This window comes from Oncorhynchus mykiss, chromosome 3 (assembly GCF_057628025.1).
Source record: "Oncorhynchus mykiss isolate SJ-2025 chromosome 3, ASM5762802v1, whole genome shotgun sequence".
NCBI lineage: Eukaryota > Metazoa > Chordata > Actinopteri > Salmoniformes > Salmonidae > Oncorhynchus > Oncorhynchus mykiss.
Window position 1 is genome coordinate 66,713,969 of NC_143024.1, and position 18,113 is coordinate 66,732,081.

Here is an 18,113-nt window from a genome sequence, read left to right on the forward strand (position 1 = left end):
TTCTATTCTCCTGTAGTGTATTTAACTATTAACAACAATTAATCCCCATGTCAGTGTGACCAGATATTGTTGTTCTATGTGTATTGTATTATATTGTATTGTATTTTACTGTATTATATCGTATTGTATGTGCTTTAGGTGGTAGCTTAATCTTTTAGGGGGTGATTACTCACACACACACAACCTCTGGTCATTGTATTTCCTCTGACTGGTGTTTTTGGAGAATACTGTATGTGACTAATGGAGCCTTGTAAAACATGGCACACCTACTTAACATAACATTGTCACTGTTAAAAGGGATAGTGTGACATTTTGGCAATTAAGCCTCTCCGTGCAGGATGTCTCTGTGTGCAGTTTGAAGGTAGTTTCTGGAGCCATTGCTAACTAGCGTTAGAGCAATGACTGGAAGTCTAAAGAGACAGTTAGCATACTTCTCAGCTATTTCTACAACAATATAGCCAATACCTAACCACCCACTTTATTCTCCCAATAAACAGTCTTATAATGATTGATCCACTTCCATATGAATCTTATTATATTAGATCTATACATTTTTACACTCTTAAGAAAAAAAAGGTGCTATCTAGAACCTAAAAGGGGTATTCAGCAGTTCCCATAGGAGAACCCTTTGATGAACCATTTTGATTCCAGGTAGAACCCTTTTGGTTCCAAGTAGAACAACTTTGGGTTCCATGTAGAACCCTTTCCACAGAGGGTTCTGCAGGGAACCCAAAATGGTCATATCTGGAAGCAAAAAAGGTTATATCTGGGACAGCCGCAGTAGTAGTAGTTTTGGAATTGTTAGGGTAGATTACTCATTGGTTATTACTGCATTGTCGGAACTAGAAGCACAAGCATTTCGCTACACTCGCATTAACATCTGCTAACCATGTGTATGTGACAAATAAATTTGATTCGATTTGATTTGATTTGAACCCTTTTGGTACCTTTTTGAAGGAGTGTATAGTGCTATGAATGCTCAGCCTGGTTGAGTACGTGGCCATGCAGGGTTTAATGTCCTTTGAGCAGCAGCACAGTATGATATGACCTTTATCCGTATGTTGTGGGACGGAACTGGGGAATGGAGGTGACTGAGCCCCCTCTACTCACACGAGCTGCCAAAGCCATGAGCCAGCATGCTCCCACACTGCACTGATCTATCCCCCTGCAGGGTGTGTGTGTGTGTGTGTGTGTGTGTGTGTGTGTGTGTGTGTGTGTGTGTGTGTGTGTGTGTGTGTGTGTGTGCGTGCGTGTGCGTTTGTGTGTGTGTGTGTGTGTGTGTGTGTGTGTGTGTGTGTGTGTGTGTGTGCATATGTGTCAGAATGTGTGTGTTACCTTTCCTATCGCATATCAAAAAAACGTAAAGGTCATACATGAAATGTCATAGGTAGTGTATTCTCCTACTGGACACGCCTACTGGCGTGTGATATCACCTCCCCCTGTCCAGCCCCTGAGGTGTGTGTGTGCCACTGACCATACTGTGGGCCTAGTCACAGTTGAGGATAATATGTACTCAGAAGGCAGCACAATGTTTAAAGAGCTATTCCAACTGTCTCAATGGTCATTTGGCAAGCAGGGTCATGGCTAGGCCTACCTGCAGTGTTGCTTTTACCATGCATTAGTGACGATTGATCCAATTAAAATACAATAAATACAATGGCCCTCCTTGGCCATGCTTGACTGCAGATTGTATTACACTAGAATTACCAAGAAAGAATAAAAGTGTTCACAAATCATAGCATGGAGCTGGTCAAAGGAATGGCCCAAAGCCTTGTCTTAGCACAACTGTTAGTCAGCGTTAACAAAGGACTTTTTTAGTGCGTCGTCACACTATATCTACACAATGCTTATCAGACTAAATGAGTTTGAAACATTCACACCCCCGAAGAAATCTCTTTGATATATGCTCATACGCAAATGAAAAAAGAAGACATTCTTTTAAAACAGATGTAAAACTAGCAAAGCAAAGCTTATTAGATGCCCAACAAAAATATGTCGTGGTGGTGGGGGGGGCCTGACTATAAACACAGGGGAACAGAGCAGCCTACAAGTGCTGCATGCCTTTAGATACATCGTGTCACAGTGTTTCTGTAGTTAAGATAATAGGTAAGGCAGCTATAATTTGCACTGATGACACGGATTAAAGTGGTGGAAGGTTTGACTCCATTCCGGTGCTCTGCTCCCCTCTCCCTCTGCCCAAGTGTTTTAGCTGTGACATGCCAAACGGAACAATCTAATATCTAAACTGACCACTGTGACTGCACAACAGTATTGTAGAACCAGTATGAAGAATGTGCACTCAGCACAGTTAGTGAGTCGTGCTCTTCTCTCTCTCTCTCTCTCTCTCTCTCTCTCTCTCTCTCTCTCTCTCTCTCTCTCTCTCTCTCTCTCTCTCTCTCTCTCTCTCTCTCGGCAAGGCATTGCTCATTCTAATGAAGCCCTAGCAGAAAAGAAACACACGAGAGAGAGAGTGATTGTGTGTGTGTGTGTGTGTGTGTGTGTGTGTGTGTGTGTGTGTGTGTGTGTGTGTGTGTGTGTGTGTGTGTGTGTGTGTGTGTGTGTGTGTGTGTGTGTGTTTTAACAATGAGATTTTCTGGTAGGGTATGGTTTAAGAGAGAGGTGAGGGAACAGCCTAAATAGAACAACCTTTCTGCTGAGTGTTTGGTATACTGTGTCCTCTCTGCACATACCTGTATCCCTATATCTCTCCCTCTCTCTCTCCCTCTCTCTCTCCCTCTCTCTCTGCACATATCCCTATATCTCTCCCTCTCTCTCTCCCTCTCTCTCTGCATGTATCCCTATATCTCTCTCCCTCTCTCTCCCTCTCTCTCTGCATGTATCCCTATATCTCTCTCCCTCTCTCTCCCTCTCTCTCTGCATGTATCCCTATATCTCTCTCCCTCTCTCTCTGCATGTATCCCTATATCTCTCCCTCTCTCTCTCCCTCTCTCTCTGCATGTATCCCCCTCCCTTCCCGCCCTTCCTCTTTCTCATGATAAAAATTCCATGGCTGGTTAATTTCTCTCCCTTGTAAAGTGGAGTGGAGGGAAAGAGTAAGGCCAGCACAGTTCAATCAGAGAATAATCCCCCTCTCTGGGCTCAGCTAGGAGCCGGTGACATGGTCAACACTGGAGAGGCTGGACCACTGGACCATACTGGGTGGAGGGGATGATAGGATGCTCAGATTATGATGATGTGGGTTGGTGGTTAGATTAGCAGAGCTGGATATGTATCTAGTCAGTGGTTTTATGATATAGAGTGTGTGGCTGTGTCAGAGTGTTTGATTTCTGATGAATCACTGACTGGTTATCATACACTCTTAGAAAAAAAGGATGCTATCTAGAACCAAAAAGGGTTATCCTTTTGGGAACCATTTTGGAACCATTTTTTCTAAGAGTGTATGTGGTTGATATGATCAGTTGTTTCATATGAGGCTAATCAAATCGGTACTTTTGTATGAGGTCTGAAACAGTATGTATTGATTAGAGATGAGTGTGGTGGGGCTGTTGTGCCCGTGCCGACCTTGTGTCCCAGTCTCTGACTGAGTGTCTGGAGTTGGAGCGGTACCTGCAGACAGAGCCCAAGCGTCTCTGAATAATATGTGTAGATGAAGGATGAGTGTTCTCTCCTGAAACTGTTCCTGTTTCTGACCGTGTCTCTCTCCCCTTACAGACGTGTCTGGAGTTGGAGCGGTACCTGCAGACAGAACCCAAGCGTCTATCAGAGCTGTTTGACGAGGAGCTCGACTGTCTCCTGACGCCCACCTTCATGCAGGGTGCTGACAGTGACGAGGACCTGATGGACCCCCTCCTCCCCAGCCTCCCCGACCAGCCCAGCCCCCCTCCCCTCCTCGTCTCCCTTCCCAAGGTGTTACAGGCCCCACAGCCCCACAACACCAAGGCCTCCGGAAAAGAGTCTGGAGCGAAGACCACCAAGGAGGGGGTCAACGGGGTCAACGCTGCTCAGCTGAGTGCCGTCACCTCCCTCACACCACCCTCCTCGCCTGAGCTGGGCCGCCACCTGGTCAAGCCCATGCAGACGCTCACCGCCACGGCCGACGGCACGCTCACTCTCAAACTGGTGGCCAAGAAGGTTGGTCTGAATGCGGCCAAGCTGGTGGCCACACACTCCACTCTACCCTCGCCGCCCAGCAGGGGGGGGCACAGTGACAGCGAGCAGGGGGCTGGGTCGCTGGGGGGAGATATCCCAGAGAACAAGAAGAGGGTCCATCGCTGTCAGTTCAACGGCTGCAGGAAGGTTTACACCAAGAGTTCCCACCTGAAGGCACACCAGAGGACACACACAGGTGAGACAGAACCTAGGCCTGACCATAACTATGGGCCATGCATCATGCAATCAATCAACTGTATTTCTAAAGCCCTTTTTACATCAGCAGTTGTCACAAAGTGCTTAGACAGAAACCCAGCCTAAAACCCCAAACAGCAAGCAATGCAGATGTAGAAACGCGGTGGCTAGTAAAAACTCCCTAGAAAGGCTGGAACCTAGGAAGAAACCTAGAGAGGAACTCTCAGGCTCTGAGAGGTGGCCGGGTGGAGATTACAAGGTTACCCAGCCAATAAGGCCAGGTCATGCACTAAACACACTGCCTGAAAACACACTGTCTAACCTGACCAAGGACCATGCATCTACAATTATACAGGTGCACCATGCACCTAACACAAGACCCTGGGAGAATATAGGTTTAGGTTTAAACTCTGCCTGGAAACATCTTCTGTTTCAGTATAAGTTCTCAGCTTGATATGTGTGAGTGCAAGGATTGCAATCCAGTGTGGTGGAGTAGAAACACAGAAGCAGTCTTGATCTATCGCTCTATATCCCCCTGTGAGATCCTTCCAACGGGCTAAAAATACATAGGTCTTAGCTCTGCAGTGCAGCCTCTCTCTCTCTCTCTCTCATTCACCTCAGTGACTCTGAGTCTCTTACTGAAAGCAGTCCAGTCTCTCCGTCCACAAGCTGCTAGCGGTGGGAGTGGTACGGTAATTGCCAATGGATTGATAGACTGACAGGTCTAAATGGCTAATTCAGCCATGTCTACTGCAGCCTGGAGTATCTCACCACCACTGGCCTCCCAGTGAACCTCGGAGAGAGAGAGAGAGAGAGAGAGAGAGAGAGAGAGAGAGAGAGAGAGAGAGAGAGAGAGAGAGAGAGAGAGAGGAGTGTTGGCATCAGGTTAGCGCTAGCCGTAGCGTTAGCATCAGTGTTAGCGACGCTAATCCTTTCCCGAGGCCTGCTGTTGACTCGGCAGGTTTCACCGCTGCCACTAGAGCGCTAGCGATGCTAATCACCAGCGAGCTGATGCAAGCCATTCATTCGCCCCCTCCTCCTCCCACACCCAAAAAATGAGAGGAGGGAAAGGGGGAAAAAAAAGAGAAGGGTAGAAGAGAAAACAACACCCTTAAGACATGCTGCAGCATGCTGCTGTGTAGCCCCAGCCCCGATATGTTCATTACAAGACAAGAGCAGCACAGTACAGTAATTAGCCTAATCCTTCTGTTTTGGTTATTATGTCCATACATCAGTGACACACAGGGAGGGAGATTAAGATTAGTGCAGGATTTGCTTCATGAGGATGACATGCTCCTGGATGGCCCCATCAATAACAGTTGGTAAGGAAATACACAGCCTTTCACTGAGGTTTAATAACCATAGAATTAGAATGACTAGAATAACTATAGAATTAGAATGACTAAAACGAATGTTCATTCTAGTGATTCTAATTCTATAGGTTGAACATTGTTCTAGAATGTGAGCAGTCAGAACAGAAACCCACCCACTATTTTCCTATCTTCACTCCTCTGGTGTTGGGAATGGATTCTTTGTTTTAGGGAGACGGGAGCTGCTGCATGGATGGAACTCTAGGAAATGTGAAATGGGCCATAATTGTCTGAGTCAGTCTGTTTGTCTGTCTGCTGTAACTTCAGCTGAGAGATCATAATAGGCTCTACACTCTATCTCCAGTTGACTAAGGAAATGTAATTAACTGCAGCACACAGGCACCTGTGATGCTGATGGGAGGGAGAGGTGGGTGATGAGGTGGGGGGGGGGGGTGCGTTGCTAGGAAACCATATCAGAACAGGCGAGAGGAGAGTTTGTAAATGGCTGATTATTTGCAGCTCCTGGTATCAGTCTCAGCCTGTTTTAACACAGTGCTGCCCATTCCAACTACCCCTGCCCCTAACACCACCCAACCCCCAAATACACTCTCCCCCACCCCCCAAAAAAGCTACCACCCACCCCAACCTGCTCCCTTTTTGGGGGTTTGGGTTGCCTGGCAACTGTATTACACTCATCCAGAGCAGAGCCATAATTGGCTGGTGGCGCTGAGTGTCCATGACTGGCGGATTCAGGCGGCTGCACGCCTCTCTCTCTCTCTTTCTGTCTCTCTCACACAAACTCTCTCTCTCTCTCTCTGTGTTACTATCTCTCTTTCTGTCTCTCCCACACAAACTCTCTCTCTCTCTCTGTCTTACTCTCTCTCTTTCTGTCTCTCACACAAACTCTCTCTCTCTCTCTGTCTTACTCTCTCTCTTTCGGTCTCTCTCACACAAACTCTCTCTCTCTCTCTCTCTCTCTTTCTGTCTCTCTCACACAAACTCTCTCTCTCTCTCTCTCTCTGTCTTACTCGCTCTCTTTCTGTCTCTCTCACACAAACTCTCTCTCTCTCGGTTGCTAGGCGACTCCATCATGCATCCTCGCCTCGGCAAGTTATAATTGGCTGGCGTAGTTGCCGTGATGGTGGGTCCAAGCCGACCCTGCTTCATTCTGTCAAGTCTGGAGAGGGGGAGGGAGGTATGGGGGGGGGTTAATGCAAAGAGGAGGAGCTGATGGTAGTGGAGAGGAGGGGGAGCTTTGGCCAATTACTGAGGAAGGGGTGTGAAATGTTTGCTGTCTTGCACCTGTGGCCTCAAGACTCCAAAATGACTGAGTGGTCCTTGAAGCCAGCCTGCCTGACTCCATCCCTGCCTGACTGTCTACCTCCCTGCCTGTCTGCCTGCCTGCCTTCATCCCTGCCTGTCTGTCTGCCTGCCTAACAGGCTCTCATGACAAGGCAACACTGTCTGGGGATGTCATCTGCTACAGGTTTTACACAGTGGGGGAGAATGAGCAAATAAAAAGCCTCAGGTCTTTTGGCAAAATGTTTATGAGTGTATCAAGGGGCAAAGGCAGACAGATGTTCAGAATGTGTTGCATTCATGTGTTCACCCCAGAGGTAGAAGAGTGTTATATGGAGTGTGTTGAGTGGAATCTGGCTGTAAAGTGGTGTTTGCTGATACAGTGCTGAGGTGTTGCCTTCTCCCTGGCTATCTCCGAAATAGCACCCTTTTCCCTATATAGTGCACTACGCATAGGGCTCTGATCAAAAGTATACAATATATAGGGAATAGGGTGCCATTCTGGATGCACACTCTCTCTCTAAAAGCAGCCAGTACTGGGTCATTATACATTACCCAAAATGCCCTCTGCTGATTTGAATAATATTCAAAACACGGAAAGAAAAGCACAGCAAGTGATCCTGAGGTGTTTCTGCCCTGCAATCTGTCACACAATCTCACCACAGACAATGGATCAAATAAGAAAAAGGAAACAGAATAAGAAAAGATCATGTGAAATAAACCGGGATTGGAGGTATCATTCACAGAACATTTGTCTTTTCTCTTCCCTCTCATCTTACAACATGGACGATGGGGGGAGTGGGGGATGAAGGGGCGAAATCGAGGAGATGAGGGGAGGTGCGTTGCATCATCTCACATCACTCAGTCCTCTCCTCCTCCTCCGACACGTCATCCTTTACTTTCCGTTGCATCACCGTGGTCTCCGCAGATTCCACATCGCTCGGAGATTATGTCAAACAAAACCACATCATCCTTTACCGTCTACTGCTGGGGTCACCTCCAATATACTTTTGCCCATGAAATCACTGATATTCTTCTGCTAATCAACACTTCTTGTAGCAGGTTTTTTGTAGCAGAATAAATTACTTGAATCAACAAGTCCTGTGGAGTACCATCCCCATCATTCACCCCTCCACACACAGCCTCTCTGACCCTACGGGTACCGTCCGTTATCCTCACCCTCTGCACCCTCTGTCTTCCACTGTCGCCTGTGGACTTACCGCTGCTCTACTGTTTGAGACGCTTAGATTTCACTCTAATGGTACTTTAGTCTAGTTAGGAAGATTGGTGGACACGGTGATATGGGAAGACGGTCGCAGCTGGCTGACTGGAAGTACGGTATTACTTCCCATTAAGACCCTAATTATCGTTACCACTCCCAATCTGAATCAACCAGAGCAGCAGCGCTCGGCATCACCGGGGCGGGTGGTTCCCCCTCTACCCAGCCCCCTCCCACCAGCCAGGTCCAGGCCCATCCGAACACAACCTGGTCCTCAGGGTACGGGAACCCACCCCCCGGCAACCCGCTACACCCCCCCCCCCTTTCCCATCCCAAAAAGTAAAAGAACCCCCTGCCGGAGGGCCTTTCTATCAGGGAGATAAAACTACAGCTTGTGAACAATAGATATCTCCCTCTCCCATCTGTTCAACTGGAGAGAAACTTCATTTGAATTTCAGATCTCTCCACAGGGGGTCCAAGGGGGAAGAGGAGAAGGGAAGAGGAGAGGCGTGGGCGGGGAGGGGAGAAAACTGTTTAATTTTTCCGGGTGATTTTAGTTTTAGGATTATGAATTAACACGGCATCTCTGAAAGAATTTGTTTAGCGAGCTCTGGGAGTCTATGATTGGTTGATGCAAAACCCTTGGTGTGTAGTCCTGGGTTGAGTAACACAGGTACATTAACTAGTTAATAGGATCGCACACTGGGTAACACCAGCAAATGAGTTGGGAGAATCTCATCTCACACGGGTGATGATGTAGCACACTCAGGTGTGTCAATCATACAGATAACACCCCTTTACTGATCAGTAGCCTACATGTCATTTAGACAACTGCACAATTATGTTCCATTACAGTATAACTACAAAGGTGTTGTATAAGAGCAACTTAATGGTATCCACTATTTCTACCACAAAAAACAGAAAGTCAATGTAACTGCAAAAGTAATCATTCCCCCTCCCCCCTCTGTCTGTCTGTCTTGTCAGGTGAGAAACCGTACAAGTGCTCCTGGGAGGGCTGTGAGTGGCGTTTCGCCCGGAGCGACGAGCTGACGAGGCACTACCGCAAACACACCGGGGCCAAGCCCTTCAAGTGTACCCACTGCGACAGGTAAGTACCACATCCATTACATACACACACAAGCACACACGTCACTGACCCAGTAGAGAAGATATGACAACGTGGCTCTCGCACGATCCATCACATGCACACGTGTATGTTCAAACAAACAATCTCTCACATTGAACAGTATTGATGTTGGAAGGAGAGATGAGATGAATTACTCCCATAGAATGCAAAGTACTTTGAGTTGGAGAAAAAAACTAGCTACATAAATGAAAGTCATTACTGTAATGTCCCCTTGGACAGCCCCAGTCCCAGTAGCAGCGCTCCCTCACTCTCTGTCTTCATCATGTGCATAGCAGCACTCTAGTCTACAGACGGGCTCTCCTCTCCTCCCTGGCAGCTAGCAGTTAGCACAGGCTCTGCTCCAGTCTCTGCTGAATAACTCAGTAACAGGCCAGTCCTGTGATGCCCATCACCAAATGACGACTGTGAATAGGCCATTCTCACAAGCCGCTCTCCCCTGCTCCCCCTAGCCCCAGCCAGGCTGCTGATGGCACTCACATTCAAATCACAAATTAACATAGTGGCCTTCTAAAAGTGAGATGGTTATGTAATAGAATACAAAATTAACTTGAGAGAGAGAGAGAGACAGAGAGACAGAGAGAGAGAGAGACAGCGCGACATCAACCAAACAAACCAGCTTGGGCATACAGAGGCACTCTTTAATTTTCTTACAGCAACCACAGTGTGACACTTATCAGACCTCTGTCCTGCTGGAGACACAAAGGCAGCCCTTTGTCTGAAGACAGCAGTGTGTGTGTGTGTGTGTGTGTGTGTGTGTGTGTGTGTGTGTGTGTGTGTGTGTGTGTGTGTGTGAGGGCACATGTATATTAGCGTGGAGCTCTGAGTGATAAGCTGTCAGGTGACAATAGCGGGAAGCCGTCACCCTGTCTGAATCCCAAATGACACCCTATTCCTTTATAGTGCACTACTTTTGACCAGAGCCCTAGTCAAAAGTGGTGCACTGCACAGGGAATAGGGTGCTATTTGGGACAGATACCCCTGTTCCCCCTGCAGAAGGGGACCGCTTTACAAAGCCCACCACCTCCCTTCCTCCTCCTCCTCCACACACACACACACACACACACACACACACACACACACACACACACACACACACACACACACACACACACACGCACACTCCCCAAATCCACCCCACTATAAGCCTAAACACTGATCCAAGACCAGCCATAGCCACTGTGCATAATGCCCCATAGCCCCAATCAAGCCCACAACACTGACTAACCAGGGGGACTGCATCATCAAATCTGTGTTCCAACACTCATTACCAGAATGTATCCTGGCTATTGGCTAACAATGGGGCTATTTGGATCGGGCCTGCTATTGTTAGGATAATTGACAGGTCCAGATGCCAGGCCTACTTTAGACACACACAGCCTCCAGCCTCTTGGATGTGAGCTAAGCCAGCCATTCAGGCAAGCAACCAGTTCACACACACACAAACATTCACTCTCTCTCTCTCACACACACGCCCACTGCAAACACACACACACTCAAACGTGCTTCCTCGGACCCAAGGGGACTCTAATTGGACCCTCCTGGTTCCTCTAGTTTGGGTTTTAAACCTAACCCCTTCAAGAACACTGCTGGAGTCTACTAATCTTACTGGAGTGTATTATGCATGTTCTGCTGGCACACACACACTCACACACACACACACACACACACACACACACACACACACACACACACACACACACACACACACACACACACACACACACACACACACACACACTGTATATTCACACACAAGCACAAATACTCCCACACACACGGCTCTGGCACAGAAATGAAGAGACATAAATTAAAGCAGGGAAGGAAATGCAAGGAGCAGCACTGCAGTGTGTGTGTGTGTGTGTGTGTGTGTGTGTGTGTGGTGTGTGTGTGGTGTGTGTGTGTGTGTGTGTGTGTGTGTGTGTGTGTGTGTGTGTGTGTGTGTGTGTGTGTGTGTGTGTGTGTGTGTGTGTGTGTGTGTGTGTGTGTGTGTGTGTGTGATAAAGAACACCAGTAGGGGTGCTGGCTGGATCAATACCTATAACTCATCTGCTGATTATGTCTTAGTAGTATTTCACACGCACACACTGGGACACTGCTGTAAAATGGCTGCCAACACATTGAGTGTGAATGAGATGACAGTGGGTGCATCTCAAATGGCACCCTATTCCCAATATAGTACATTACTTTTGATCTGGGCCCATAGGACTCTGGTCAAAAGTAGTGCACGTTATAGGAAATATGGTGTCATTTTGGACACATCCAGTGATTGAGGCTGAACCATCAGCGCGTCTTAAAAGCCCATCCAAATGATTTTCTTGTTTACATTATTCTCTGAAACAGAATAAGATAAATATGGACGATAATGCAGTATCTGTCCCTCTCTTCTGTCGTCGTCAACAGTTTTATTCAAACTGTAGACTGGGTTTGAGTCCCAAATGGCACCCTATCCCCTCCATAGTGCACTACTTTGGCCTAGAGCCCCATGGGCCCTGGGCCCTACAAAGGCAATAGGGCACCGTTTGGGATGCAGGCTGTTTGGGACGCAGGCTGACACAGAGGTTAACTCAACCCAGTCTTCTGCTAGGCCTTTGAAGCGTTTTGTGAGTGACACGACCATCAAACAGGCACGTTGATCTCCCCTCTGTGAGGCAGCCTGTTCAGGCGCCTTAGGGAACGCCTGGCTACAGTAGATGGGCCAGGAGGAACTCACTGCTGTGTTACCACATTACCATCAGAATGGGAGGAAGTTTAACAGTAAATACAGTCAGTGTGTTGAGCTCTCAGCTTCTCTCTGAGCCTTTCTGATACACACACACACACACACACACACACATACACACACATGATCGTGTGCGCACACACTCACAGACAGGCACGTCATTAATCCTGCCTAATCAAGCTGGGACCCCCTGCAGGGCGAGGCAGAGGGGTAGAGGGGCGGAGGGGTACGGCAGGGGGGAGACAGGGGCGTACCAGCTGGTGTGGCGGCCCCTGACAGTGACTCGGACGGCCATCTGTCCAGTGGAACTTACTCAGCCCCCACTGGCCCTCTCTAGCAGACACACACATAGACTAGACAGGTACAACATAGACGGTTCAAAGGGAAGAAGGGAGAGCTAATACAGGAAGTTGTGAGGGAAGGAGAGAGAGATGTTGAAAAAGAGAAGACATTAAATGAAAGAGATTTTGCCAGAAGTCTTGAATTGCAACCTGCGTCTGGTCTGCCCTATGATCCCAAAGTGTCACTTATAATGGTTGATGGAAAGGTATAGACGAGGTGGACAGAAAGCGAGAGAGAGGAGGACTGAAGTGCAGCTTTCTCTTTCATAACCAAATCTTGTGTTGTGTTCTTCCACCACCTGTATACACCACGGCTAGCTGGAGAAATAACGTGTCCTAGTCTTAGTTATGTCTGGGGAGAGAGACACCTCCTTTGGATTTACATTGTAGAGCTGTCTGTGGACAAATTAATAATGGATACAGCCGTCGGCAAATTGAATTTTTCCTTCCTCAGTTCACTCTCCCACATTTTGTTTTCCAGCTTGCTTTATTCACATCTGTTGTGATTCATTTTATTGCTTTGCATGAGTGTAATACGATAATCGACCCTTACAGGACATGTGGCGTATATTCTCCCTGTCTGCTGTTATGTATCACCCTCAACAGTAGCAGTAACCAGTGAGTTTAATCGATTAGTTCCCGAAACAGGCCTACTGGCCGTTGCTCCCTCCACCCTCCTCTTCTGCCATGACTCAAACGCTGCATAACTAATAAGGGCTTGGGTTTCTGCGATAGTATTTCACCTCTAGCTGTGGTGTAAGTCGCAGAACTGCATAAGTCAGGGATCTTGATTTGCGGCTGCGTTTTGGAGAATTATCGCTCATGCTCTTTAATAAACGAGCAATCCGGTTGCTGATTTGGCATGTCCTCATTTTATAACGTTCAGTCGCTAATGTGAGAAAAATGAAGCGAGATGTCATTTATTATTTGGTATTTTTAAGGGACAAATGTTGTTTTTCTGTCATTGTGTGTCTGATCCTCACTCCGTCCGTTTTACACAGAGCCTTGTTTTCTCACACACACACTAGCTGCTGATCTAGAATCACTAAACACGGATTATTACCCACATTCCTTTCTGTTTCATATACACCTCTGCAAGGGTTTGTCATTTCGGATCAGCAGCAGGAGAGCACGGTCTGTTCTAGCATGGTAACATATCACTGATTTCTACAGAGATTATCGGAGTGTCCATTCCAACCTCAACAGTTCTCCAGCCAACATCTGGATGTCCTGTACTGTTTCAAATCTGGGCATCCATCTAGCAAAAAGGCACAGATCAGTCATGCCTCCCGACTACCTTTCTGAATGCGTAACCATTTGTACCTACTGTCTATTGATCAAAGTCAAATCAAATTTGATTTGTCACATGTGCCGAATACAACAGTGAAATGCTTTCTTACAAAGCGCTTAACCAACAATGCAGTTTTAAGAACAAAAGTGTTAAGAAAGTATTTACTAAAATAAACTGAAGTAAAAAAATAAAAAATGTAATTAAAATATTTAAAATAAAATGAGACAAATAGAAAAATAAGAAAAAATGAAGGACCAACAATAAAATAACAGTAGTGAGGCTATATACAGGGGGTACCGGTACAGAGTCAATGTGCGGGGTCACAGATTAGTCGAGGTAATTGAGGTAATATGTACATGTAGGTAGAGGTAAACGCGACTATGCATGCATAATAAACAGAGAGTAGCAGCGTAAAAATGGGGGTGGGGGTAGTCCGGGTAGCCATTTGATTAGCTGTTCAGGAGTCTTATGGCTTGGGAGTAGAAGCTGTTAAGAAGCCTTTTGGACCTAGACTTGGTGTTCCGGTACCACTTGCCGTGCGGTAGCAGAGAGAACAGTCTTTTGCCGTCGGAGGCCGAGCAGTTACCATATCAGGCTGTGATGCAACCGGTCAGGATGCTCTTGATGGTGCAGCTGTAGAACCTTTTGAGGATCTGAGGACCCATGATAAATCTTTTCAGTCTCCTGAGGGGGAATAAGCTTTGCTGTGCCCTCTTCATGACTGTCTTGGTGTGTTTGGACCATGTTAGTTTGTTGGTGATGTGGACACCAAGGAATTTGGGTAAATGAATAGCATTCTCACATAGGTGTTTCTTTTGTCCAGGTGGGAAAGGGCAGTGTGGAGTGCAACAGAGATGGCATCATCTGTGGATCTGTTGGGGCAGTATGTAAATTGGAGTGGGTCTAGGGTTTCTGGGATAATGGTGTTGATTGTGAGCCATGACCAGCCTTTCAAAGCACTTCATGGCTATAGACGTGAGTGCTACGGGTTGGTAGTCATTTAGGCAGATTACCTTTGTGTTCTTGGGCACAGGAACTATGGTGGTCTGCTTGGAACATGTAGGTATTACAGACTCAGTCAGGGACATGTTGAAAATGTTAGTGAAGAGACTTACCAGTTGGTCAGCGCATGCTCGGAATACACGCCCTGCGGCCTTGTGAATGTTGACCTGTTTAAAGGTCTTACTCACATTGGTTACGGAGAGAGTGATTACACAGTCAACCGGAGCAGCTGATGCTCTCATGCATGCTTCAGTGTTGCTTGCCTCGAAGCGAGCATAGAAGTTATTTAGCTCATCTGGTAGACTCATGTCACTGGGCAGCTCATTGCTGTTCTTCCCTTTGTAGTCCGTAATAATTTGCAAGACCTGACACATCCGACGAGCATCGGACCCAGTGTAGTACGATTCGATCTTAGTCCTGAATGGACGCTTTGCCTGTTTGATGGTTCGTCAGGAAGGTATAGCAGGATTTCTTATAAGCATCCGGGTTAGAGTCCGGCCCCTTGAAAGCAGCAGCTCTACCCTTTAGCTCAGTGCGGATGTGGCCTCTAATCCATGGTTTCTGGTTGGGGTGTGTACATATGGTCACTATGGGGACGACATCATCGATGCACTTATTGATGAAGCCAGTAACTGATGAGATATACTCCTCAATGCCATCAGAAGAATCCCAGAACATATTCCAGTCTGTGCAAGCAAAACAGTCTTAGCTTAGCATCTGTGTCGTCTGACCACTTCCTCATTGAGTGAGTCACTGGTACTTCTTGCTTTAGTTTTTGCTTGTAAGCAGGAATCAGGAGGATAGAATTATGGTCAGATTTGCCAAATGGAGGGCGGGGGAGAGCTTTGTATGAGTCTCTGTATGTGGAGTAAATGTGGTCTAGAGTTTTTTGTCCTCTGGTTGCACATGACATGCCTTTAACATGCCAACTGTTATTGAGTAGATTTTGACAACCTCTCTTTTTTTCCTTCTCTCCAGGTGTTTCTCCAGGTCAGACCACTTGGCCCTGCACATGAAGAGGCACATCTAAGGGAGCAGGAGGAGGATTGTGAGGAAGAAGAGAGGGAGAAGGAGAGATAGAAGGAGAGAATAAGTAAGCAGGATGGAAGACGGCCCACACAGCAGCTTCGGCTCTCACCATCCAGAGGCTGACCCTGCCCTCAGAGACCCACCTAAGACCTGACACCAGGAGCAAAGCACTATGGGAGATGACACGCTGGATAGACGGACGCCACGACTCCAGACAGACGGCTGGTCGGCGAGGACGGATGGAGTGATGGAGTGATGGAGTGAAAGAGTCGAGGAGCAGCTTGTTTTTTTATTTACACTTCCATGATTCACACTTCTACTCAACAGTCTACAACCAATTCTCTTTCATCGTGTCATCCGATTAGCCATGCCTTGTCCAATCAGGGTTGGGAACTCACACACTGCCAAACCAATCCGCTGATCCAGTTACGACCCATTTACAATCCAATGTTTCTTTTCTGTACATTTAAACTATGGAGCAACTTGGGAAAGGAAATGGTTCACCCAGAATTATGAACTGCTTTCCTTTGACACGCCAAACGTCCGTGACTTGCAGAAGTAACAATGGGCCACACAAACCAACAATAACTATTGGCCATTTTATTCTGGTGTGCTGTTTCCCAACCCCATCCCAATTTGTGTCTCTTGTATAGGAACCCACAAACTGCAGCTATATGTCAACCCTCAGCAAGCTATACCGTGTGAAATAACAACAATGCCAAAATAGCGAGACGAGGGAGACCAATGGAACTAGTGGGCAATCCGCCAGTGGCGCCGCCTGTCTGTGGGAGTAGGGTCTGACACTTCCAGAGAGTGAGCTCTGTGACCCACAGGCACCTTGCTGTGGATCTCTCAGGCTCTCCTGTAGGAGGCGCTCTGCTCTTCTCGCTCAGCTTCACTCCTGCCACCTCACAGGCAACAACTAACAAATGCGCAGCGACACTTTCTTGCCTTTGTTTTTTAAAGACAATTAATTATTACTATTATTATTAAGAATGATGGTCTGTTTTCTTTCAGCTGAAATTTCTTAAAAATTCACTGAATGAAAAAAAACAAAAACATTTTAAGTACAAACGAGAAAGAATGTGCACATATGGCAGGAAGGGAGGAACATCGAACGAACGCACCCCGGCCCGTAAACACAGGCTAAACTCAGTACCTGCTATTTAGCACTGACAGTTAAGGAGATAAAAAAAAATAAAAAAGAAATCACAAGAAACTCTGAAAGAAAAAGGATTTGTATTGTTGGCCTGAAATGAAAGAGAAGGACCTCTGTTTTCCACTCTGTGTTTCTCCTGTGTGATACTAAAAGCAAACCTTGGCGTGACCTTCGAGGCATCAGCACCAAACCAGGGCCAAAACACAACATAAAACTGGAAATGGTATTTTTGCTTTGTTTGTGTGGATTCTGGAAATACACCTTGGAACCCCCTACCTCCTCCAGTATGGCGGGGGAGGGGCCTGGGAGGCTGGTCTGCTGTGACCACACACCCTATTTGGGAGACTAGGAACTTGATAGGCTACTGAACATGAACCTGGGACTAAAGACACCCAACTCTCTGGGTAGTAGAAAGGACAACATGGCCTCATCAGCCCAGAGAGACTTGCCTGTTTCGTATCCATTGTCTGCACTGACTTTTTCAATGTTATCTGTGCTTTTTTTTCATAAAGTATACAACAAAAACTGAAAAAAAGAATACAAAGGAGAAAAAAAACCTGCATAAAAATACTGAATAAAAAATGTAAAAATCTGTCTCTCACACACTCACACCATACAGACACAAATACAACGACACACAGAACAGTTTCTTTGCTCATGGCTCCACTTTGAGATAAGACTCAAATAATGATTTAGTTCATGAACAGAGTTGGAAAACGAAACACTGCATGGCAGCCTCTCACACACACTCAGATCGCTTCCCGGAATTATTTGTTCTGCTCCAAATTTTTCTCTGTAAGATTTTTTTGCAATTGTTGTTTTGTAAAAGACTATCTTATTCCGCTGGAGGTAATGGCTTTGAAATGAGAAATCAAGCTTGTTCTCATGTTCAATCAATCACCACAAATCAGGCCTAGGTCTCTCAGTCTCTGTATGTTAACAATCAGCTTCTACACCATGGGACCAGATTCCTCACCTGTATGCCCCGGATCTATGAAGTCCTACATAGCCTTGCAATCAGGGCATTAATACCAACACCACTATCACTAATACTGTCACTATTACTGTACCACTTCCTTCCCCTCTCGCATACACACCCACTCTGGCCTCCTCACACCAATTGTAATGGCTGCTTTATCAGAGAAGATGCCATTACTGTCTCTATAGTAACGTTCATGTATCAGCCATGCCAGAATCTCGCAGACGATCCCAGAGCTGCCCTCAGGTGGGCCGGTGGAGCTCCGAACAATCAATACCAAAAACGTCCAGCATGGAACTACCCTGGAGCCAGG

At 46.7% G+C, this 18,113-nt stretch overlaps 1 protein-coding gene across 1 annotated transcript in view; it reads left to right on the forward strand.

Moving 5' to 3' along the window:
• LOC110520223 (Krueppel-like factor 7) overlaps window positions 1–17,358 on the forward strand; it is a 69,136-nt gene extending 51,778 nt beyond the window's left edge. Inside the window, exons 2-4 of the mRNA XM_021597385.3 lie at window positions 3,673–4,306; window positions 9,118–9,241; window positions 15,612–17,358. Coding sequence (XP_021453060.1) covers window positions 3,673–4,306; window positions 9,118–9,241; window positions 15,612–15,663 — 810 coding nt within the window. The 3' untranslated portion in view covers window positions 15,664–17,358. The remainder of the gene's footprint in view (window positions 1–3,672; window positions 4,307–9,117; window positions 9,242–15,611) is intronic.
• The last annotated feature ends 755 nt before the right edge of the window (window positions 17,359–18,113 follow it).